The sequence below is a fragment of the Aulonocara sp. 'chitande type north' Nkhata Bay genome, linkage group LG6 (assembly GCF_057382095.1).
Source record: "Aulonocara sp. 'chitande type north' Nkhata Bay isolate Kocher_YH1m ecotype deep benthic linkage group LG6, A_spYH_male_GT1.1, whole genome shotgun sequence".
Lineage (NCBI taxonomy): Eukaryota > Metazoa > Chordata > Actinopteri > Cichliformes > Cichlidae > Aulonocara > Aulonocara sp. 'chitande type north' Nkhata Bay.
In genome coordinates, this window is record NC_141349.1 from 25,063,488 (window position 1) to 25,087,782 (window position 24,295).

Consider the following 24,295-nt stretch of genomic DNA (forward strand, 5'->3'; position numbering starts at 1 on the left):
GGTGCAGTATCACATAGCACACATGCACTGGGTGAAATGCGATGCCTGCAGCCCCATCCACTTCTGTACATGACCACAACCAGCTGTATGACACACACACTCATGCACACACACACACACACACACACACACACACACACACACACACACACACACACACACACACGCTGAACCCTACTGTGTTACACAGCTAATGACAAATGTCAGTCACACACATTCAGTGCATCTCAGTGACACTTTCTTGCCCATGTTCATGTCATTTAACAGGAACACTGAGGATGTGAAACGAGTCAAACATTTCACATGACAATGAATTTTACACAGATCCGGGTCTAAATCTGTAAACAGGAATTTAATAACATGGCAACAGATCAGCCACTGAGAGCAGATTTCATCTTCAGCTGTTGAGGAATCTACACCTAATAGATCTCTGTCATACTACCCAGCAGTCCTGGCATCTTTAACACTTATGTTAAAAGTACTGCTTCCATGTTTGCTTGAATCTGACTAACTGATTCTGTTCTCAGATCTTCTTGTTTTGTGTACTTATACAATATATAAATACAAAATACGAACCGTTTATTTAAAACATAGTCCAAAAAGTGAAATTATGATCATGTATTCAGAAATACAACAATACAGTAAGAAAAAAGGGAAAGAAAGGTATTAAACGAGCATATTCATTGGAAGAAAATGTAAAAACAAAACAGAAAAACTGTAAAATCTTACAGTCTGCATCTATGAAACAGAAAACAAAAGCCTCCGCATCAGTAAAAAGATGCTTAAAAAGTGATTATTGTCTAAGGAAATGAAACGTGAAGCTAACTTTCATTTATCGCACAGCGTAAAGATGCTAAAGTTGGCAGAGCTGTAGGTTATGTAAACGTGAAGCAGGGCAGATCTTAAAGAGAACAAGAAATGCCAATCAGCTTTATTCACAAAAGTCTAAAACTTCAGCGCTTGTTCAGTAATGCAGAAAATTAGGACAGGTTTCAGAACTCTCTCTAGCTACAGAATGCAGAAGCACTCATCTGTTTATTCTGAAATACGTATAAACTTAACTTTGGAAATCAACACAAATCATTTCATTTGAACTTTATGCTAATTTGTGCACACACAAGATAAACATTATTTATATAATAGCAAAAACAGAAGCTCACGTTTCAAAGTATTTATTTAATTTACATCAGCGCACCGGTTACATCCGGTTAAGTCCAATACTGGTTAAAAACGGATCCTTGCGTCCTGGAGTAAAAGAATACTTCTGGATGATGGGAAAGATGGATTAAGGAATCAAACGTCAGTGAGAAATGTTATTGACATAGTGTTACTGTCTTATTCTGCAGAGAAGTGTGCATGGTGATGTGATGTGTTAATGTGTCACTCAGTTTCTGTGGTACTGAGCTCGTATAGGACAGGTGTTTCCTGTGTGTGCATGCGTACGTGCATGCGTGTGTGTGTGTCTGTGAGGAAGGAACGTGTGAAATAGAAGACTTAGAGTTTGAGAAAGTCAGCTTTTTAAACCATTCCTTATCTTCATTTCAATGTTTGGTTCACTGTGTGTTGCCGGTACGTGCTGTGTGTGTGTGTGTGTGTGTGTGTGTGTGTGTGTTTGTATGAGAGCAAAAGAGAGAAAAGGGGGAGATAAAGACAAAGACATGGGCACAGAAAGCTCAAAGAGGTTAAGGTTTGGCCATAACTGAGGAAAATATGTATAAACTGATTATCGCCCTCCCACAATAATGAGCAGGTTCTGGTAAACTGAGCTCATTTGCAGTAAGAAAAGCACTTTGATCTGAAATATTCTGTCTGGTAATATAATAAATGATTTTATATTGCCAGATCCCATCAAATATATAAACAATTAACAGTTAACTAATAATGTCTAGCGAGAATTGTTTGTGTAGCCACCGTGTGACTTTACTTTTCGGCCCTGTGGTATAGAGCTCAGATCAGTTAGCCACATTATCGCACTGGAAAGGCCCCCTTTTTTTCCAGAAGTGATTTTGTCTCGTTGAAAAACAAAGGTTAAAATATTAAGATAGTTTATTTGCTTTTAGTTGCATTTAGTTTTAGGGATGTGTGATGACTTACTGTCATACTGACTGAGGCCACTACAGCCTGAATACCACAGGAAGAAGACTGGAAAGTACTGAGAGGTGCTTTGTTACTTTTGGCCTTTAATTGAATTTTTCACTGGAATTGTTGAAAATCAGATTGTTACGTCATTTAAAAAATGCAAAATAAGGACAAATACATTTATTTCTTCTTGTTTTTTAGTAAATCGTGTCTGTTGGAATCAGTTATTAGATATGCTGCTTTTTTCTTTCTTTCTTTTGTGCAATATTGTAAAAAATGGAAACAAGTGGCTGTTTTTCCTGTAACAGTAGTGCAAGAGCTTTGGAATAAAACCAAAGTTAAATGTACTCATTGTCATTAACGTTATTAGCGACACTTGTGTTTATGAATTCTCCTCCAAGGCATATGAGAAAGAAGCACACCCACCACTCTCTGACTATGAAGTGGCTTGGCTGCATACAGTTGTGTACACCACCAGTGTGTGTGTGTGTGTGTGTGTGTGTGTGTGTGTGTGTGTGTGTGTGTGTGTGTGTGTGTGTGTCACAGAGGCAGAGAGAGAGACAGAGGCATACAGCGACACAGAAGACAAGGATAAGGTATTGTGGTAGCTGTGGCAGAGAGCACAATGAGAGATGAAAGCTGTGACCACAGCAGGCTGTCAAACACGCTGAACTCTTAAAGTCAAGCATTTCTTATTTGTCACTTATAAAACTGCCGACATGCATTTACATTTATCGTCAGATACATTTGAACATGTGACAGCATCTTTGGATTACAAGTACCCTTCAAAAATATACCAGCAGCAAAGTAGAAATTATGCTTTTGCTACTAAAAATCAGAAGGAAACTTGACAAGAGAGGGAAAATAAAGAGACTGGCTCAAGATTTTCTAAACTGTTTATGTCCTAATAGCACAGCAAACCTATGAATCATATGTGTAACCTTTGTACGTCTATGAAAATGAACACACAATTTCATGTGCTGAAAAAATACACAACTTCTCACTGTTGTTTTTATACGTTTGATTCACACTTAATTACTTAAACATTTCAGAAAACACTTGGCAAGAATACACAAAACACACAAACCGATATAGTAACACATCCACATCATATCATATTTATACATTTTATAACATCTTTACAAACGTTGCTTCTATGACAACACGTGTATCACTCCTATAAAGTCTATTGAGGACCAGTAAGTCAGCTAACGTAAACAATCAATGTTAAGATTATTTGCCTGACAGAACAAACAAGCTTATTTGGCTTCGATTAGAAGATAGCAAAATTAAAGGAAAGTTAAAACCAGTTTGTACACTTGATTTATTTTTATTTCAAAAGCAAATACATGATGTAGCAGAAACACATTTAATTCTGACAAACGACTTTTGGCATGGGGCTTTATTTATATTGTTAAATGTTTATTATGTGAATGAAGTCTAATTTCTCGTGCTCATGTCATATGACACAACTTTAGCACACAAACTGATCTGTAAAACTTAATAACTTTTTTTTGTAAAGTAAATGAATCAAACTCTCAAATAGAGTCTCACTGGTTCATTTGTACCCCGGATAACTGGCTTATTGTACCATCGTTGATGGACTTGCAGTTTCATCAATTTCAGCTCACGCTCTTCTTGTGTGTTATCTACAGGGAGCTGTATGGTTGTCAGCACAAGTGTCAGTGTGTGCAAAAAAAACGTGTGTGTGTGTGTGTGTTCAAGTGTGCGGACAGATGTGTTGAGAGTCGTTGTGTGTGTTTGCACAACTTTGTCTATATTATATACAGACTATAAGTGTGTGTGCTGGGATGTGGTTAGGTGTTTTTCACCATATCCTTCAAAAGTCTTCATTTGTACCTCTCATCCTCAGCAGCTCTAAACACCATATAGGACAGAGATATGTAGAGAAACAGCGGGAGACAGCATGAGGGGGGAGGAAGAGCTCCTCTGAGCTTCGTCCCTGGTGCTTTGCTTTTCCTGGTTGTCCTTTTTTAGACTTTCATTTAGCTAAAACAATAAAGTTTGGTTTAAACTGAAATAAAATTGTTTCATACGAACTAATTTGTTCAGCCATATGTGTCGTTCTCTGATGTACGGGTCTCACCCCTCATGTTTAGGACAAGCGATGATGTATTGACGGCATTTAAAATCTAAATGTTCACAGTGTCAATAACTCATATATCAAAATAATGAAAATTATTCTTGTTGCCTGCTATTGCAGAGTTACTGTTACAGACTATATCTTACGTTTTGACTTGAAATGGAGCTTTAGACAAATAGATTTCTGTGTGTGCGTTGATTTTAATTGATTTTACATACAACACAATATACATACAATATCAAAATCTTGTAATTTTTTTGACAAGCCTGACATTTTTGGTCTTCGCACTTGACAGTGTGAAGGCCTTACATAAACACCAGAAGGTATTTCTAATCATACCGCTTCTGCGTATAACAGGTTACACCGATACGAGTCCCAAAACCCTCAGGAGCAAGTTTTAGGCTAAATAAATAAATCTAATAACTTGAATAAAGTTTTTATAATATGCATATTATTCATAATTTATTTAATCATACAACAGTAACATTAACATTTTTCTGCACATCACTCTGCATTAGTATATATCATACAGCTACTACAGTTATATAAACCATACATCTCATCCCATACATTAGATGGCTGCGTATTAACGGTCTGAGACCTTAGACGTCTAAAGACTGCAGACGAGCGTTGTATGCAGAACATGACACATTAAGTAAAGCCCTTATATGGAAGCTCATTGGTGTTCAGATCTTTTTCAAATCTGCTTGGTGGGCTTTGTTTTTTTTGTGATCCAGCACTCTACTGAAAGCCAGTATATACAAGTCTTTTTGATTGGTTGAAAAAGGTTTCTTCAAACAAAGTGTTTTTAACATACTTATCATTAGTTTGAAGAAATAACCAAACACTTTATAGTTTGAAACAGCTATTCTCAAAATGTGCTGAAAAAATATAAAACTTCTTACTGTTTTTTACACACTCTGATCCACACTTCCTTTGAGTTTAATTGCTTCCATATTTCATATAACACTTGTTAGGGATACACAAAACATGCAAAACAGCATAGCAACATAAAACACCGGCCACACGATATACACTATATGCATATAGTGAAGTACAACATGTTTACAAAAGTTCCCATCATATTCTGTGGCACTGCGTAGAAATTTGTGTTGATTTGCTGAAATCAAAGTGAAAATTATTCACATTACATGACAAATAATGTGAGGCTTCTAATGGCAGGCAAATAAACTTAAATCCAATGCAATTACACCAAAAATGACTGAATATCTGACACTCAAAGTAACATACACTTCCCAGTGGCTGCACATTTGTTCAGCCCTCTGCTATGGGTAAAACTGTACAAACACACTGAATGTTCACATCAGTGGAAGTTGTAGTCAGTGTGTTAAAACCTTAGTTGTTCCAGAAATAAAATACACGCATGCACACACACAATAGGGGGGGACCTTTTTATATATTTTTTCTGAGTAGAGGTTTTTTGGGGGTTTTTAATACACATTGCGTGATTTCAATAAAAATAAAAACTTATTTACTGAGAAAAAATTCGAGATCATCTTTAGATTTTTGTCGTTAATTAAAAAGACCTCACATGTAAAAATGCAAATCTAATCTAGAGAACATTACGCAGCATGTATGCATTTCTGTCAACTGTTTGTTGACTAATTAACACTTGTTTTCTGGTAATATCTAATCAAATTTAACTATATATACGAGTACGTTCAGCCCAACGTGGTAAAATATTCTCATTTGGCTCTTTGAGCTGACACGTACATTATCGTTTTCTTGGTATGTTAAATAACTGCTGAGAAACAGCAACACAAGCATATCGTTATTTACTTCATCCCCTTAAATAAAATGTCTCTAGGGTTTTTATAGACGTTATCCTTGATGAATAAAAGCTTTAATTAAGAAAAAAGTCCTTCGCCACAAATGCTTTGTCCCTTTAGACCAAGAATAAACACAATTCTCGAGGACATGTATGGGTAAGTCAAACATATGAATCAGAGTCTGTTAGGTTTTCAGTCAGTGTAATCTCAGTTTAAATACTGATCCAGTTTAGGGTCTTGTGGGGAGGTTAGTGAAAAACAAGTTTATTAAAGAAATCCTAATTTGTGTTCTTGTACCCCTACAACACCAACTGAGTTTGAATAATACGTTTAAAAAGATCATCTGATAAAAGGCTCAGGAGCTCACAAAATCAAGGTGAATGGGTCAAAAGACCTTACACTGGTTCATGCTGAACATGCGTCTTCTGGCCTGTTTCTTGGCCTGGTTAACAACTGTCCGCACAGCGTACTCAAACACCTGCTGCACACCGCGGTTGCCTAAGGAGGAGCACTCCAAATAGCCTTTAGCTCTAACATCTTGAGCCACGTGTTTACCCTCGGATGGTGTGATGCATGTGCCCCGGTGCCCACCCATTTCCCTCAAGTCTGTCTGGGTTGCCACAACCAGCACCGGTACCCTGGGCAAGTGTTGTCGAACCTCATTGATCCACTTGTTCTGGACACTGGCGAGAGAGTGGGGGTTAGCCACAGAGAAGCAGATGAGGACAACATCGGCCTGCTGGTATGATCTTGGTCGGATCTGTTTGAAGCTGTCATTGCCGGCCGTGTCCCACAGCCCCAGGCTGATCTGGATACCGTCCATGTACACCTCCACCCCTGTGTTGTCAAACACTGTGGGCTTATAGGTGTCAGGGAAAGTCTCTGAGGTGAAGCGGACCAGCAGGGCCGTTTTTCCGACTGCGCTGTCCCCGACTAGGACGCACTTAATCGACATTTCCGAAAAGCCATTCATGATTGCCTCTGATTATTTTCCTTCTTAAGTTGCTTGGCCTAACTTTTTTTTTTTTGGTTTAGAGGGACGCAAAGTCCGCAAGGCAGACAAAAGCACTGATCAGTCTGTGTGCTGTACTTCCGTATCCAGGCGGTAGTTTTGTGTAGCCCTGCTTGGTGTAAGCTTCATTAATAGATGCTCTACTGCAGTGGTCATTCAGTTTATTGAAGGGACTTACAACGTGTCTCCTGTCACTGACAATAAGTGTGTACAGGCAGCTCTTCTCCAACAGACAGATTTATATATACGCTTCACATAACCTCTTAGATCTTCAGGCCATCTCAGCTCGCCTCACTTCCGCATTATGTGCGCAGCAGCTGGTCAGGTTCTGGTCCTTCTCTCTAACCATCTCGAAGATCCTCCTTTTTGTTAGGCAGGTCTAATCTCGGCACTGAAGACCAAGATTTGCTGGGAAAGAGAGATGAAGACACAGCATTTTAAAAACAAGAGGTATCGGAGAGCCCCTAGAACAGTTTGTTCAGCTGAAGCTTCATTTGCACGTCTCTCTGTACGTCTGACGAAGTCTTCCCCTACAGCGTGCAGTCTAACATGTAAGATACCTGCAGCGCAGCTCTTAAAACAATATGTTTGCATGAGAGAAAGGATCAGAAAGAAGATGATATGAAATAGGAGCTCAAACAATCAAGCTGTCAACCGCTTGAGCCATGTGTGTAGAAGATGACACTCACTTTTGCTTTTTATGATAATTTTAAGTATAAAGATTCAATTCTGTGTCAAAGTTCTGATTAAAACACGGAAGTAAAGACTGCTGTGTTTGGGCGTGACCCAGAATTCACAGCTTTATCCCGTAAACTTTAACAGGTGCTCAGAAATTAAATCTCCGAACTCTCAAGCTCACATAAAAGATCCACCTTGCGTGTCTCCTTTCTCGATTCTGCAGTTTATACCACAATCTGACATCTGACCAGGGGTGAGGATGTCTCAGTTTAACAAGGTGACAAACATGAATCTTGACAACTAATGACCCAGTTTAACAAAATCTACTGGCAGATCTTCATTATTCACTTTTAAACTGACGGTTTTATTAAAGCAAGTAGCAGACATACCAAGTGACAACCTCAAAACCACCTGCCATGTCACACAGTCATCCAAAATGGAAAGCCCTGCGTAACGCAGATGGGACGCTTTAATCAGTGGTTTTTCCACAGCTCATTTCTCACTAAAATCATTTTTTATTTGATTCTGTCTGTGGTCAGAGGAAATGATGTAAGCCATTTACTAAAAATAGGAGAAAAAATGAGACCAATTTGTTAAACTAGTGAACTGTCCTACCATCCTCATCCTCACACAGTGTAGCTATAGTTTACTGTGAAATCTTACAAAACATCCAGTTCTTATCAATTTGCACTTCTCAGATTTCAGGAACACACTTTAAAGAGCTCATTGGTTTCGTTTTAAAGTTTGACTGCTTAAAAACAAAAAACTAAAACTAAAAAAATAATTTTAAAAAAACAACTAATAACGACCCTTTTAATTTCTAAAAGATTATCATTTACATAATTAATTGATTGTTAAATTTCAGAACTGAGTAGAAAATCTGGGTCATAAAGGCTTCAGGAACACGATGTTGTATCAAGACAAAGAGAAAGAGAAAGATAAAGGCGAGAGAGAAGAAGATGGTTCGGCCTACCTTTCTTGTCAGTCTTCTCAATCTTTAACGGGCGGATGCTGGCTGCTGCCGCCTTTGTAGACTTCACAGAGCTGGTAAAAATCACTCGTTAAACTCCCAAAAGGGCCCTCTTAATAATCATAAGAAGCCGGCCGCTTTTTTGTTTAAACGCCCCTGCTACGGGCGCTATTAATGAGGACAAAAACGAGACGAGATATTGAGGCACCTTCCTAAATAAATGTCTCGTATGCACCGAAAGGAAGTGAGAAAGTACGAGAAAAGTCAAGTCAATTGCATCCGCTTGTTGGAGTGTGGAGGTGTGACTGAGTCTACTGCTCGCCTCCCCCACAGCAGCTGTGCCGTGCGTATCACTTTGTTTCTGTTGTGGATTTGTACTGTTTGCTTGCAACTTTACGCACAGCTGGCGCACGCTATAAAGGGCTTTTATAACAGTGTTAACGCAGCCAAACTAGCCGCTGTGATCGCACTATGATGTGGGCAATTATTGCAAACAAGGGGCTAAGCTGTGTTTTTTTTTTTTTTTTTTTTAATTGTCACTAATAAACAAGAAAGCACATTTAGGTGTATATGCTTACTGCGCCTTAGATGCAGAAAGTCCGACTTATTTTCCATTTATGATGGGAAAAGTGGGATTTTACAGCTTTAAACTATAAAGATTAAATAAAAGGCAGTGTTGGTTGAAACTGAAGTGAGTTTGAGTAATATAACAGATCAAAGGAGATGAATTCATTTTTTTATGTGCAAAAACGTATTCAATTTTTACTTTTGTTTCCACATTTTGTTAACATTGCGAGTTAATGGTAACTTTAAATTTGTACACAATGCGTTGACAATATACTTGTGCATTGTACAATGTGTGGACAAATTAGGCAGCATATATACAGAGACAAACCCGTCAACGTGTGGACAGGAGTGCGTGTAGATGGGTGCGAGCAAGTGTTATGTGCGAATGTGTTTTACTTAGTTCAGTGTGGGAACAAGAATGTGCAAAAGGGAGACGATCGAAGTGATTTTTTTTTTTTAAACCTTCTTTAAAATGGTTTTACCCCTCTGCGCGTCTCCGCGGCTGTGCGATACAAAACCAAACCACCATCAGGGGCCTCTCTGGCAGCTTAGGCAGGGTCAGCGATTCTTTGGTTAATTCGTTGAAACTGTATTTTGAACTTTGATTTACTTTCATATCTATCTGAAGAATGCACAGTGAGTAACCAATATCAGACTTGTGTCACGATACCTTAGCCTCAATCAAAGATGTTTATTTACTTGCAACACCTGTTTCCAAAAAAAGATGTTGTGTTATGAGTAAATTGACAGAACCCAATTATCTGACACATTTTTATACATTTACATGAAAATAGTTCAAAGACAACCTATAAACTTGTCTTTGTTGTTTTCTTTATGCCACTTCAAAATTAGTTGCCATTATTACTTAAAAAGAAACAGAAACAGTGGCAACAAAGACTAAAAACTTGTTTTATGCTTTAAAGAAAAAGAGAAGGTAACATAAACCCCACAGGTAATTAGGTTAATTGGCATTAGCTTAGTAACATGACCTGTTACACCATGACCTGTCACTGATGTGAGGCTGCTGGTTCCCCTAACAAGGTCCCCTCAATTCACAGTTACATAGAGCACAGAAGGGATAATCCTACTCTTTATACTGATCTAATGTAGATGTGACAGTAATGATTTAATCAGGAATGAGTAATATAATTAAGTAATGTTGATTACTTAATTACACCTCCCCCCCAATTGCTTGTGATTTGTTGGGACTGGGTTAGGATAGGGGAGGTTCAGAGGATAGGCGGGGAGGAGGGTTTGCTCATGAAAAGGGGCAGTGAATGTATAAAAATCACTGTCGTTCATAATGTATAGAGTTAACTTGTCTTTGATTTTATAAAGTATGTGTGGAGAAGAACAAAAAAGATGCTGAGAAGTGTGTAGAGAAATGGTTTAACAAAAATGTTTTGTAGTGTAAATTTATCAAGAATTTGGGGATTTCACAATTTAAATACATGATATGATGAAAACATTCAGAGCATTTGGGGAAATCTTTGTACACGAGGCACTAGGTTAAAAACTCACAGCACTACATGGCCACAATCTTCAGCCAAGTTTTTTTTTTAGTTGAAAAATACAGCAAGGACTCAGATATTTCTGTCTCTACAAACAAAACTTTAAAAATTACCATAAAAACAACTAAAAAAGAAAACAAAAGGAAAAAAAAATCTGAATTTGAACTAGTCTTTGAAAATCATGCACACAGACTGAAGAGGAGCAGGACCACCTGGCATGTTATCTGTGCACCGATCAAAAGCACACATACAGGATAGCATGAGCAGTTTGCACATGTGTGAAAACAGCACTGTTGCTAAACTATATAGAAGCATTGTGAAGGAAAAAAGCATAGTGCGTAAGTTTATTTAAGCAAGATAATACCACACCACATACTGCATTTATTTATAGCAGGTTTGCTCTGTAATAACAAACTGAAGGTGCTCAACTAGCCTGATGACTGTAACTTTAAAATATAGTTTACATATTAGAGATCTTTTATATTTGTAACTTATTCAAAAACGATAAATGTAAATCACTCACACAAAAGCACAGAAATATTAAACTGTAAGTTTTATTCCACAATACCATGTCTTCTTTAAAAAAAACACAAACCACCAAATACAAAAATACAATCTTCTTTATAATTTATGTGGTCTCAACAATATGTACATTCGGTAAAAGCCGTCAACACTATTGTTACACATTTTCTGAAAAATATTATAGAGAAGCTATTTTAAAACTACAAAACTAGAATTCGAACCATTACAGTACAGCTGCTGCAAAATATGGCACAATGTTTAAAAAAAAACAAAAAACTACAAGGAAAAGCACTGGAAACAATCTTTAAACTTAGAGTTCATCACCTGAGTGTCAATATATTAGCAGCAAAACATTGTTGCTTGGACTTGCGCAAGAGTAAATGAAGAGCACTGGGTTGCAGAAGCAGCTGCTGAGGCAAAAAAAGCGATTTCTGCAGAAATCACAGTGAACGTTCTTCAAACTGCTCAATGACACCACACACTCTCTTTCCTTCTGAGCACTGGGCTTCATGAAAAAAGCATCAAATTATTAAACTGTGTAAATATTTTTGTCATATCACTTAAAACCCTGGAGAGAAACCTCCAAGCAGACAGCATGCCATCAGGTTTGAAATAAAGCATTATAAAACACTTACATGTTTAAACAATTAACAACTTAATTGAAATGGAGATTTTTAATCTTTAAAAAGATTTCTTAAAAATACACACTATAAAACAATTAAATATAAAATATGCACACAATCCGTCTTTACAAACACAGCGTTTCACACCATAAACACGGGAGAAAAACTCGAAAGGGAGACCGAGTGAGTACATATCAAAAAAAAAAAAAAGCTGAGACAAGACTGATGGTGGCAGAGAATCATACTAAATAAACGGTAACAGTTGTATTGTGGCGTCGTAGAAGTGGAAGGTGAGAGATAAAGAGAGTGTTGTCCTCCATAGCAGCTTCAGTCTGAACACAATAAACGGATTCTTTCACTTCAAAGAGACCAACACAAGACCCGGCTTTGGCTCAGTGAACCTGAGAGATGCAGAGATACGAGAAAATGTGGGTGAAGATGAACATGTAAAGCATGCAACATGTCTTGAGTGTGCGTGCGTGCATACCTGTAGTGTTTGTTAGTGAGGTAGTCTATAACAGCGGGACGGATGCGTGCCACGCCCCCCTGGCTGCGGTTCCCTCTTCCTGTGATGACAGAGAGCTGAGGTCGGCACAGACCCTGCTCACACTCTACGCCGAAAGAGGCCAAAGAAGAAGAAGCACAAGCAGAAAGTTACAGTTTACAGCAGTAATAACGAACGCAAACTCTGAAGGGGTAACTGCGCTTTCTAACAAGCTGCGTGGTCAGTGTCCTGCTGGGTAATGATGTACACCACCGGCGCTTGTCCCTGGTTAGCGCCTGGACTCGAAGCAATATCCAATCACTTTTACACATTCAGTTCAGAACATCTCAACTTCTTCTTTTCTTCGTTACAAACCGGGTAAACTGTAGTACAGGTGTCAAGTCTTTTTTAAAGTAATAGCGATTTTCAGACATGGAATATGTAACTTTGCTGGGGGGGGGTTTACACATGGCAGCCACCACACTTGTGTGATCTTTAGCACCTGGTGACTGAGAGAAAGGCAGACATGAGACGGGGGCTGTGATAATATATGTACGTACTACAGAGGCTGTAGAGCTCGCTAACATGTTTCTCCTTGTACTGCTGCAGCTGTTGCACTTTTCTGATAACATTTCATTCAGACTTGGGCTCTGTTGCAATGTTACTCCATCCAATAATGAGGTCAGTGGGGAGAGGGTTTCACCTAAATGTCCCCGCATGGGACTATTCTGACATGAGTGACGTGTTCAATTGCCACAGATTAACATTAAGGAATTTGTGAAAAGGGCATCTGTAACAAGCTAACGCTTACTGAATAGATAATAGTTTAAGCACCTTTGGTTTTGTCCAGTAAGACCTGAGCCAGATGTTCCAGGGCCTCATTGACATGTAACCCATGGAGGTCCAGGATATTGCTGGGCAGCAGCGATGAGTTGACCCTTTCAAAAATCTGAACTGCTGCACGGTGATTAGCCTCACGCATACGCTGGCTATGGAGGTGCCCCTGAAAAAGCAGAAAGAAAGACAAATTTAAATAAAAAGCCACAAATATATTTATTTAATTAGATGGCAGTGACATGCTACACATTCAAAAACAGTAATAATAAAATGTTGTGCTTCGTGTTGTGCTCAGTCACTCACCTGCTGTGCGTAAAATGAGGCCACTTCTTTGCGTCCTTGCTTGTAGGCCTCTGCAGCCTTAGCAAAGCTCTCGAGCTGTCGGCTCCTCTGCAGTCTGGCCTCGGCCCTGAAGTCTTCATAATCTGGATCTTCTGTATCCTGATAATTGGGTACGGCTGATTCCATGGCCCTCTGCTTCTGACAAATTAAAAGAGCAGAGTGATCAAGACACACTTAAGGGTGTGGAAAATTAATGCAAACCAATTCCATAATATAAGTTTTCAGCTGGTAAAAAAAAAAAAGAAAACATTTTTTGCCAATCGAACTGTTATCTTTGGCATTTTATGTAAATTTTACTAAAGATATGAGAACAAATTACGTGTTCTGCTAGTAATAACATGCAAATTTAAAATGGATTATTTGCCAAGTTGTCTTATGTGTTATGGTTTCTCCTTTTTTAAGCCTTTTTTACACTTCAATGATTCATAGTACAGTCTTCAGTGGCTTAACAAACCAAAAAAACATTCCTTTGAAAATGATTATGTACAAGGACTGGACTGAAAATGAGAGAAAAGGTAGCCAATGTTAAAAGAAAACCCTGGAAAGGCCTCCAGAAAGTCTGGAGAGCTACTGTTCAAGAGCACTTTAAATAAATTAGAAAAAAAAGGTCTGGCTGCTACGAGGCAAAGAAATGACTGGTGGCTCAAGACTTTTGCACAGTACTTCTACAAGTTGAATCTCACAATTCAACTTGTCTGTATTGTAAAATGATAATTGTAGAGATGTTGCAATAAAACAGAAAGAGATTTCTCCGACATCCAAATATGGAAAATACAAACTAAAAAGATCGAGACTAATTAAACAGTTCATGTTTTCCCACCTGTGAAACAGATCTAATGTATACTGTACATGTGTTCAGTGCTCCGTTGTTTTCATTCTCTGCCTGTGTTGTGAATACCTTTTCCCTCTCCTTGCTGGCTGGTCTGTGGTGGTCAGAGCGAGGAGCTTCTGGAGCAACTACAGTCTTCACAGGCTCCTCGTTCAGCAGAGAACGAAGAAACAATTCTGCCTCCGTGAGGCTGTAACTAAACAAACACACACACACACACACAAAGAAAAAGACACATTAGCCACTAAAATCAGTACACCAACTAATGTTTAGAGGACTATAAAAAGTTACAGTTGTTTTCTCACTTGTGGTCCCTGAAAATGTCCTGCAGAAAATGCCTGTCAATGGTGGGGAAGAGGGCATACAGCTGCTTCTCTTTCAAAAGTGCGGCTCCGTTACGTTGGTCAAGGTCTGCACGACTTTTTCTGGTCTAAAAGAGAGCGTTGGACTTTAAGAAAAGGATATCAAGGCAGAACAAGATCATTAAATAAAATCTAAAGAATCTGCAGGTGCAGTAGGCGTGCGCGTTACCTTCTCTAAGTTGTTCTGCAAAGCCTGTTCTTCTTCCATAATCTCTCTAAGAGAGACAAGCGGACGGGACGCATTCCAGTGATCCATGATTGGCATTGGACCGCGAGGCTCTGGGTGGCTGCCCGCTGACGTGTACTCATCCGTCCTGATCAAGACGTTTGCTGACTGCGTCTGGTCTCGCGACCCGGTTTTTCCCGTCTGTGAATCACCCCAGTGTACCGAACCTAACAATCCAGAAAAACTGTTAAGTCTGTGCATGTTCACAGACTTAACAGTTCACTGCATATGCACTGTCAGCATGTGTATTGTATTCAACAGAGTATTACTCATATGCTGAACAGATTATTCCTGAATGTTATTTAAGAGTATTTTGGTGTGTATTAAACTTACTTTCCTGAAGCAGGTGAAAGGAAAGAGCCGCTTGTCTTTGACTTTCCTGAAAAACACAAATTATACATGAACGCACAATAATTCACGCACAATATGAACATAAGGCCCGCAGGCCAGAACTGACCTGGCAAAGAATAAAGCCCAGTGTACAACAAAATATGAGGTTATCAATTTTGGACTTCTAACGATTTCTATTTTATTTGTTTTACACCTTTTCCTGATGATAAAGACGACCCCCCCCCCCCCCCCCCCCATAGCCATTAATTCTATATCAGTGTAGTTAAGAAACAGATAAACAATTAAATAAAAAAAGGCTGTTGAAATGACTTTTTTTTATCTTATATTACCGTATCTCGAGAATTAAATGTGTAGTTAACATCTTTACACAGACAGAAAGTGGAGTTTCACTTGTCTGGCCCATTTAAGATTAAAGCAGGCTGTTGACATCTCGGTATTAGACCTAATGCAGGAGAAACAGTAGTTTAAACTCACTTGGATGGTTTCCTTCCACTTCTGGTGGAGCAGCTTAGCAAGGTTCAAGTCCATCTGCACTGCATAGTCATTTGCAGAGCACGAACCTGAATAAAAATCAAGCAGGACATATACAATCATGTCAGTTTGGAGTAGCAGAGAAGAATAAAAATACCACTAAAGGCATCAGTTGGATCAGTTACCAGAGTACGAAACACTGTATCAAACTGCAGAACCAGAGAGCGACGGGAACACTTTTGTAAAAAAAGAGAAACGTGACATCACACCCAGATTAACAGAACACCTGTTTGGAGCTGCAAAAGAGTTTTCTATGATTATTTTACAGTTACTTTACTCCTTTTTGGTGTATACAGCTGAATGAAACAGCATCAATGCAATTTAAGAGGCCATCTCTAAACCACATGCTTTTACTGCATCTGTAAGAATAATGATATAACGCCCCTCTTCACCCTGGCTTCATCCATGACCAATCACAATAAGGCTTTAAGTTTGACATTTCTTGGTTGAAAACCTGTGTGTTAGTTACCTGGGTCTACTCCCACAGGGCCAAATAGTTCAGTTAACTGCAGTGCCAGCTCAGTGGGTAGTTTCAGCTCCACGCTCTGAATATCCAGGTGATGTCGGCCTCGTGTCTCCTCTCCCCTCTGCTTTTCCTCTCTCTCCTCTCTCTCCAGCTCCTCCAGCTCAGCCCACAGCAGTCGGTTCATCTCTTCCATGTTGGCAATCTCGTCCTCAATCTTAGCCCCTGACATTTCAATTATTGCATTATCTGAGCTCCCACCCCAAGCTCCTCTTTCCTGGTCAGACTCTGATATTGCTTTGGGTTCAGCGCTGTCACTTCTCTCTCTTTCCTTTACTGATTCGGGAACACTGAGATCTGTTTCAGGGGCTTTTTCTGAATCTGGGATTGCATCAGGATGGTTTGCAACCAGAACAGCTGCTCCTCCAGAATCGGACACATCTATATTATTTTGGCTCTCTTCTGATTCACTGACTGTCACACTGGGTGATTGCTGGGTCTCCACCTCAAGCATAAATGGCTTTTCCTTTGGCCAATCTTCAGGATGATCCTCATCCAACATATTAGGATACGAACTGCTTTCTACAGCCTGACAGGAAGCAGCACACAGATCAGATGTATCGTTGATGTGAGCTTGACCATCCTCCTCTTCGCCATCTTCATCTCTAAAGAACCTTTCTCCAGAGTCCAGCAGCAGGTTGGTGGTCCACTCTATGTCTTGACTGCACTTGTCATACAGGTCTTCTAAAGTGTCAAAGCTAACGAGCCTAAAATGACGACTGAGAACACGCAGGCTCTCGAGCCGGTTTTGAGTCAACCCGAGCTCTTTTTCCTCCAACTGTGTGCCTTTCTCATGCACCACACGGTAGGGTACCTCTCTGTGGCCAGATGGGTGAACTGCATCTGCTGCACACACGGCAGAGGAGAGCTCTGGCACAAAACGAGAAGAGTCGCCATACAGGACTCTGATGTCACCAGTGGCCACAGAGTCGGCTGAATCATCGGGGTTGGTTTGACGATTGAGACGCCAAAGAAGGGCAAAGTCTTGAGGTTCTGTCTGGGTGAAGCAGCCAGTATCTGCCAGAGGTGGCTGCAGGGATGCCTCAGATTTAGACAGATCCAAGTTTGGTTTAAGATCAAGAGTAGTGTTCGCATTAAACGTGGTTTCACCAGCTGAGCCACTACGGCAAGAGTCTGGGTTTTGAGCTGTGGAGTTGGGACAATCTACGGACAAGGGGCAGTTTTGAGTGAAGGTGAGTGCGAGTTTGCACTGCTTCCCTGACCTACGACCCTGACGCAGTTTTCCCTCCTGACCACCTCCGATGGAGGGGCTGCTTTCTGTTTCCACAGAGCCTTCACACACAGGACTCTGACACATTTCACTCATATATGTACAATCAGCCTCTGCGGCAGTCTCTCGGTCATTCTCAGTGCATTTACTCATATCCACATGAGGAGTGGCCTCATCTTCAGTACTGTGGCTTCCTGTATCACTGTTACATACATTTGACTCTAAAGTTTTGGAGCTGTATAACAAATCTGTGGCAAGAGCTGAAGTTGGATTTTCTTTATTGGCTGAATTTAGGTCTGCAGTCTCTGGCTCCGTAGTATTCCTTTCCTCTTCATTAGGTCCTTCGTTCTCGATTTTAAATCCGTCCGAATCATCAATTCTTGATTCCTGGCCAATACAAGAGGCGGCAGCCTTCCAGTCTAACACACAGTCTGGTAAATCACCTCTGCTGACATTAATTGTGTTCTTGTTTCGTTTTCTCTCTTTACTGTTAGATCTGCTGCTGTGGGATTCCTCAGAGCTTCCATCTGCCTCATCCTCTCTCTCGGATCCTTCTCCAGAACTCAGAGAAAGGAAGGGAGAGTGGGAAGAGCAGGTTGAAACTGTGGCTACGCCAGTCTGGATGAGATCAAGAAGCTTCTGAACCTCAGTTACATCCGGACCTGGCTGTGCTGGCTGTGCTCTTATTGCTTTTTCATAAACACTGGCTTCTTGACATGCGTCTTCATATTCCCTTCCACGTACCTCATATCTTTCTCTTTTTCTTGCCTCCCGCTGCATTAGAGGCCCTTCACATGGCCAGTCTTCCACAAAGTTCATCGTTTTAGGCGTGACCTTCTCTTCTTCGTACCTCACCACCTCGAATCTTTTTACTTTCTCCTCTCTTATCATTTCCTTCACTTTTGTCATGCTGTCTACTTGGTTAGTGTCTTTCACCAGATCTGCAGGCTCCATCCTCCTGCTTGGTCTTTCTCTCTTCACTCTCTGTCCAATAGACTCAGCGAAAGCCACAGGAATTTCATCCCCACACTGATCTTCATTCATCACCGATTCTACAATACAGTCTGGCATTCTCTGCTCTAATACCGGGTGATTTCGCTCTAACTGAGCATCTAGCTCAGAGTCTAATTCCCCCAAATTCATATCATCATTTTCATCAGAAGCTTTCAGGCTGTCTGTAGGTTTTTCTCCAAGGTGTAAGTTGAGAGACTCAGTGGATTCGGGGCTGCCTTCTCTGGGCATTCCCACGTCTCCAGAAAAACCAACAGACGACACATCTGGGAGAGAGGAAAAGCGCTGAGAGGTGGATGTCTGACATCCTTCAGCTAATCTGGGCTGACCTACAAGGTCAGGACAAGGTGCTTCAGAAGATGCGAGCCTAAAGGAACAAAAAAGATACGCAGGCATGGTCAGACGTTTACATACATTTATCATGGGCATGAATGTCTGGTAATTTTGGCCTTTTAATTATTTCTTTCAATCAGTCTTTTCCCAGAAAGGAATGATTGTACAGCATGCATCTTTAAAGACTTTAAAAATCAAGAACTGAGTGCAGAAGTTTAAATTCATTTAGGATTTTCTCTAAAACTCACACACAAGCTCAAATATACACATATAACATAATTTCTCAGGTATATGAAATGGTAATTTTGAGTGAAACTCACTGTGAGATTCTGTTTTGCAGAAGAACCTGTCGTTTCCGTTCAGGCATCTGTGAACCCATGATGGACTGGACTGTGACAAAGCGCTCATATCCTTCAAGCATGCGGCGGACTGTGTCCACGTGTACGTTATGTGTAGTACGCCTGCACAGACCACCAAAAAAGCAAAGCTGAAGGGATGAAATTTTTTCAAGCAACATTTTCAAAAAATCCGTTTCTATACTGAAACCATAGGCTGCTGTAATTCCTCTGTTACGCTCACCTCACCAGTTCTTTGGGTTTATGTTTCCACCAGGTGTCTGCCTCTTTGAATAGTACCTTATAGTCATGTTTTAGCGCCTAGGAAAGATTAAGGGAAAATCTTTTTGTGTAGTTCATAACCAGTTTATGCATACTTCAATATCCAGCCACTTATTATAATAACTACACCCTAAATGTTCAGTTTGCCTCTAGACTAAACTGGACTGCATGTCTGAAAACACATATAGTAAGCAAAAATACGTTCTTAAAAGCCTTTGCCCATTTGCAATGTTGTCTCTTAAGTTTACTGATGACTGACCTGTGCAACATATGGTTTCATCTCCCAGCCCTGCATGTTGGTATTATCAATGATGATGGGATTATTCCCCTTCTCAAAAGCCTCCTTAGCTGTGGGACAAGAATAAGGGAGATAAGCCACAGTGTGATTGTTCCAATAGTACAACAGAAGCTGAAAAAGCATAAAGCAATCAATAACAGAGACTTGCTATCAGTGTGTGTGTGTTCCTGTCTAGCTATCTTTGTGAGGACCGAAATCTGCATTCTACTATACTTGTGAGAACCAACGGTCACTTGTGAGGACACACTCACCGGTCCTCACAGGTTTGAAGGCCTTTTTGAGGCTCAAAATGTGGTTTTAGTGTCAGGGTTACAATTAGGTTATGGTTAGGTTTAGGGTAAGGCATTCATTTTTAATGATTAGGGTAAGGGGCTAGGCCATTGACATAATGGTTTCCCTAGCCGCTAGGGAAACCATTATGTCAATGAAGGTCCTCACTAAGATAGCTGAACGGTTAATGGTGTAGTGTGTGTGTGTGTCTGTTGTTTACCTCGTTTATGGTTCCACTCATGGGCCTCCCCCAGGACAGTGGGGTCAAAATTATATTCTCCATTGTGAGTGAAATAATCGTCGGTGCTTAGTACAACTCCACCAGGGTTGTTCTGTAGCAAGGCTCTGCAAAGACACAATGAAGTGTAAATGCAACACAGCTGCTGATTACTGTAGCAGAAATCATCGACTCCTCCGGAACAGGGGTTGCTGAAGTGTTGCTTAGATTGTGTCTCTGCTGTTTCAGCATAATACCGGCTTTGTTGTAAACTAGTGGTGAATCATTCCTCCGTTGACCAGTAATCTTTTTTTATATTTAGATAATGTGAACATTTTATCATGTTGGTTGTCACTCTGGAACAGAGTCTCTTCCCTGTCTTTAAAACATCCAACACAAGGTTGCAACATACTATGCAACTAATGGAAACAGGCTAAAGTTGTGAAAGATTTCCAATATTTCCTACAGTGCTTGAGCAACAGTTCTCCAGACTTTCTGAAGGTCTTTCAAATCAGTTGCTTTTTCACTCATCATTATACCAAACCATTTTTTAGTAGCAAAAATATTCCTCTAAAAACTCTCACCTATGAATCATCCGAGCATGAAAATGGGTGTTGTGTTTATTAATAACAGATGCTTTAGCAAAGAAGCTATTTTAAATTGTATCATTAGGCTCTGTGCTACCAGCAGCCTGATCCTAGCCTTTAACAAGCCTGGAGAACTAATTCTGAAGTAACAAAACTACAAGAAAGCTTGCCTAAGAGACCAAACTGTCTTGGAGAAGAAAAGTGGTCATAAAAAATGCTACATTTCAAGTTCCCGAGAACTCTGTTTTTGGCTTAAAAACTGCATTTCACTTTGCATGTTTGAATAAATTGCTGCACCCATTTCCATATTCAAAGCAAAATGGACAAATGAGTGGTGGCACAAGACTTTTGTACAGTGCTATGTTAAAATTATATGTCAGTAATTTAACAAAAAATATTTTATCTTTTCTGGTATTTTTTTTAAGATATTTAAATTTCACTGTTAAAGTATTTTTTGTAGCACTTTGTAGTAAACTATGAAGAGAAAAAGGAAGATAAACAAGGCAGCAGAATCTAGGTTTTGCATATATATGTATGAAACAAGGAAAAATTACTATGCAACATCTTGTTTTTGTGTGTTGTAAAAATAGAAACCCCACAATTAGTTGCTAAAAGCTCAAATCTTACCAGCCAAGTAATCTAAACTGAGCACCTTATTGGCTGATTTAAAAAATTGGTTTTCAGAAAAACCTCCTGTTGAACAGCTGTTACTATTACTTTTTAGGCCATCAAAACATTCCTACCTTGCCAAGGTGGATTTGCCAGACCCCGGAGCGCCCCGCAGGAGCACAAGCACCTTCCCTTCCAAACGAAGCCTGCTGTTGCGGGCAGGAAGCTGTGGGGGAGCAGGCTGGGCCCAAGACTTTGGAATAGTAGCAGAAGGTTTGAGAGGTGCTTGAGAGAGAGGGCCATGAATCAGATAGGGGGCAGACCAATATGAATGTGTGTGAGCCACGGGGGTAATAAAGGCTGGCATCTGGTTTCCATGCATACGAGGAGAAAACACTGGTGCCTCCAGGTTCCAGTGTTTTGGAACCTGGTCGAGCTGCTCCGGATTCAGCGTGTTCATCTTGGATCTCGCTCCTGTGTCGGACTGCATGGCCCCAGCGCTCTCTGAAAGAGTGTGTGTCAGGTCTTCCTTTTTATACACCTGGAAAGCAGAGGGACGCCCTGAAGCTGCCAGGTCCAAGGCAAGTTTTGGGGTGTTTCCAGATGTTTCTGTTGTCAGGTGTCTGAAATCCAATACAGGTTGCTGCCCTTCTGTGTTCTTTTGTTCCCATGTGCTGAGCTGGTCGAGTGGAGAAGAAGCTCCAGATTTATGCTCTATGAAATGTCCTTCAGGGCCAAGCCGCTCAGCAGAGGGCTCTCGAGATCCATGGTCCAAGCTGGACTGAAGCAACTCAGGGAGAGCTTGCTGAGGAAGTGGTGGTGGACAGAAAGAAGAAGAAAGCGATGCACCAGAAGATAAATATTTGGTGCTCTGGTGCTCCTCACCAACATCATGTTGCGCAGCTAGTGTCTCTAGCTCTTGATCAATCAGCAGGTCAAGCTCTTCTGTCAGCAGGTTTGAGCAGGGAGGAGAGGAAGGCTTCTGTGAGGGTTTTGAGGGTTCAGAAAAGTGCTGTGGGGCAAGCAAGGCTGCAGCAGTGCGCTCAAAGCCAGAAACAGAGGGTGGGGCAGGGACTGTGTCTTCAGCAGCCACAGAAAGTTCCAAGAGGGAGTCCATTGCATGTTCAACTATGACACAAAAAGACAGATAAGAGAAGCAGAACATTTTCCTGCACAATTGAAATGTGTTAAAACAGCACTCAATATCTGAGTGCCATTTTAACACATTAAACGACTTATACAGAGCAAAAGTAAAACCACTGATTTATTTACTCACTGTAGAGTAAAATCTATGGATCAACCACACCATAGAAAACGGATGATTTGTTACTTGGTAGCTATGAATCCATAAGTTTGCCCTTCAGTGACTTTACATGCTCAGAAGGTCAGAAGAGCATAAGCAGACCAGGCTGTCAGAGGTTTATAAGGAGACTCGTCAGAAACAAATCTGGATTTTTTTCTGATTTTAGACCTTAGACAGGTGAAGCTGTTACACAGAGTCACAGATGTTGGGTAAATCATTTGCTGGACAGCTTGCATCTTTAAGTTGGATCCTTGCCCATCCCTTGCACCTCTGCTCCTGGACTATTTAAGGTGCGACTTTATCCAAATTACAAAATACAAATTACAAAATGACTGATGGTAGTCTTTGTGCCTTTGTATTGTTATATGTCGGTCTTGATCTGCACTACAAAGCATAGTAAAACGCCTCAGTACTATCAGAAATGCATGACTAAGAAGCTCCACAGCTAACTGGTTAGTCAAGTTACAACAAATACCTTTCCCAAAAGTGACACAGCACGTCTGTCACGTTACCTTTGAAGTCACACTCGGAGAGCACGATGTAAATAACTTCGGGGTCCAGGTGTGAGAACATCTCCTGCATGCTTCTGACGATCTCATCTTTGACGGTATTGGGTGGAAAGTTGCCGGACATACCACCACCGTATCCCTGCTGTAGTGGGTAGCCCGTGTTCTGACCGAGGTTTCCCCGCTCATTTGCACCGCCGTCGGGGAGCCTGCCCGGACTCTGGCCATTTTTCTTTCTTCGAGGCATTCCGTTGGTCACCAGCTGCTCTCATTGGCAGCTAACAGAGCTAGCCAAGTAGCCTATGACCTACAGGAGGACGGTTCAAAGCTGAAAACATGTTGTAGCTCCAAAGTGCAAAAACTCTGTAATGCTATCTAATAGCAGTACGAACGACAACACAATTGCACCGGAAGCAACACACCGGAAGTCAAGAGGGTAACTTCAAAATAATAGTCTGTTTCTCAGTACTCCTACTTGTTATTGAGAAACGCCCACAGATTTCCATGGCCTTTCAGAAAAATGTCACACCCTGCTGTGGAAGCTTGTTTCCGCCATTGAAAAAAAAATATATATCCATAGCTCAGAGTTTCGGGTAATCATACGAAAATTCGAGTTAATTGTAAATTAGATATAATTATATAATTTATATTTTTTAACTTAAACATCTGAGAAAATGCCTTGCAATTTCAAATTATCAAGTCAAACTTTGAGAACTATTTTTTGGGATTTATTATAATAGTATATAACCATTAAACACTCTCTTCACTTCTAGATAATGAAAAATATCCTCATATTTTTTTTTAATCAGTATTAATTCCATATTAATTAACACTGAGAACACAAATGCACTCTGTGCATTAAAAGTAGCTGTAGGAAAATGCTTGTGTGTATCGACTGGATTTGCACATTTCCCAGACTCACTGACAAGTCAGCCTTCATAATCCCCATCCAACTCTTCTCTTGATCTCTGT

General features: G+C 40.3%; 2 protein-coding genes across 4 annotated transcripts; both read right to left on the bottom strand.

Moving 5' to 3' along the window:
* Nucleotides 1-3,038: 3,038 nt before the first annotated feature.
* rhoh (ras homolog family member H) lies at nt 3,039-8,854 on the bottom strand. Of its 2 annotated transcripts, XR_015129893.1 has the most exons (3): nt 8,637-8,854; nt 4,827-7,393; nt 3,039-4,784 (listed from the first exon to the last, which is right to left on the bottom strand). XR_015129893.1 is itself a non-coding variant. In XM_086295792.1 (2 exons), the coding sequence occupies exon 2, from the start codon at nt 6,944-6,946 to the stop codon at nt 6,359-6,361; it is 588 nt and encodes a 195-aa protein (XP_086151918.1). In that variant the 5' UTR covers nt 6,947-7,393; nt 8,637-8,854; the 3' UTR covers nt 3,039-6,358. The 2 variants fall into 2 exon arrangements, 1 of the variants encoding a protein (XP_086151918.1); XM_086295792.1 differs by having other exon boundaries at nt 3,039-7,393.
* A 2,395-nt stretch (nt 8,855-11,249) lies between these two features.
* n4bp2 (NEDD4 binding protein 2) lies at nt 11,250-23,793 on the bottom strand. Of its 2 annotated transcripts, none has more exons than XM_086295794.1 (16): nt 23,330-23,793; nt 21,649-22,642; nt 20,322-20,446; nt 19,793-19,881; nt 19,496-19,572; nt 19,237-19,377; nt 16,288-18,950; nt 15,762-15,847; nt 15,270-15,315; nt 14,880-15,103; nt 14,654-14,778; nt 14,418-14,544; nt 13,481-13,654; nt 13,175-13,343; nt 12,344-12,467; nt 11,250-12,257 (listed from the first exon to the last, which is right to left on the bottom strand). In XM_086295794.1, exons 1-16 carry the CDS (start codon nt 23,568-23,570, stop codon nt 12,212-12,214), a joined length of 5,451 nt encoding a protein of 1,816 aa, XP_086151920.1. In that variant the 5' UTR covers nt 23,571-23,793; the 3' UTR covers nt 11,250-12,211. The 2 variants fall into 2 exon arrangements, with proteins under 2 accessions (XP_086151920.1, XP_086151919.1); XM_086295793.1 differs by having other exon boundaries at nt 13,481-13,657; nt 23,330-23,792.
* Between the last annotated feature and the right edge of the window lie 502 nt (nt 23,794-24,295).

Bases quoted from the DNA above. Each gene is read 5' to 3' on its own strand.
- rhoh (XM_086295792.1), bottom strand. From the start codon at position 6,946: ATGAATGGCTTTTCGGAAATGTCGATTAAGTGCGTCCTAGTCGGGGAC.
- n4bp2 (XM_086295793.1), bottom strand. From the start codon at position 23,570: ATGCCTCGAAGAAAGAAAAATGGCCAGAGTCCGGGCAGGCTCCCCGAC. The intron at 19,378-19,495 runs GTGAGCGTAACA...TGGTCTGTGCAG, and splicing joins AAACCCAAAGAACTGGTGAG to GCGTACTACACATAACGTAC. The intron at 15,104-15,269 runs GTAAGTTTAATA...CTGGATTGTTAG, and splicing joins CTTTCACCTGCTTCAGGAAA to GTTCGGTACACTGGGGTGAT.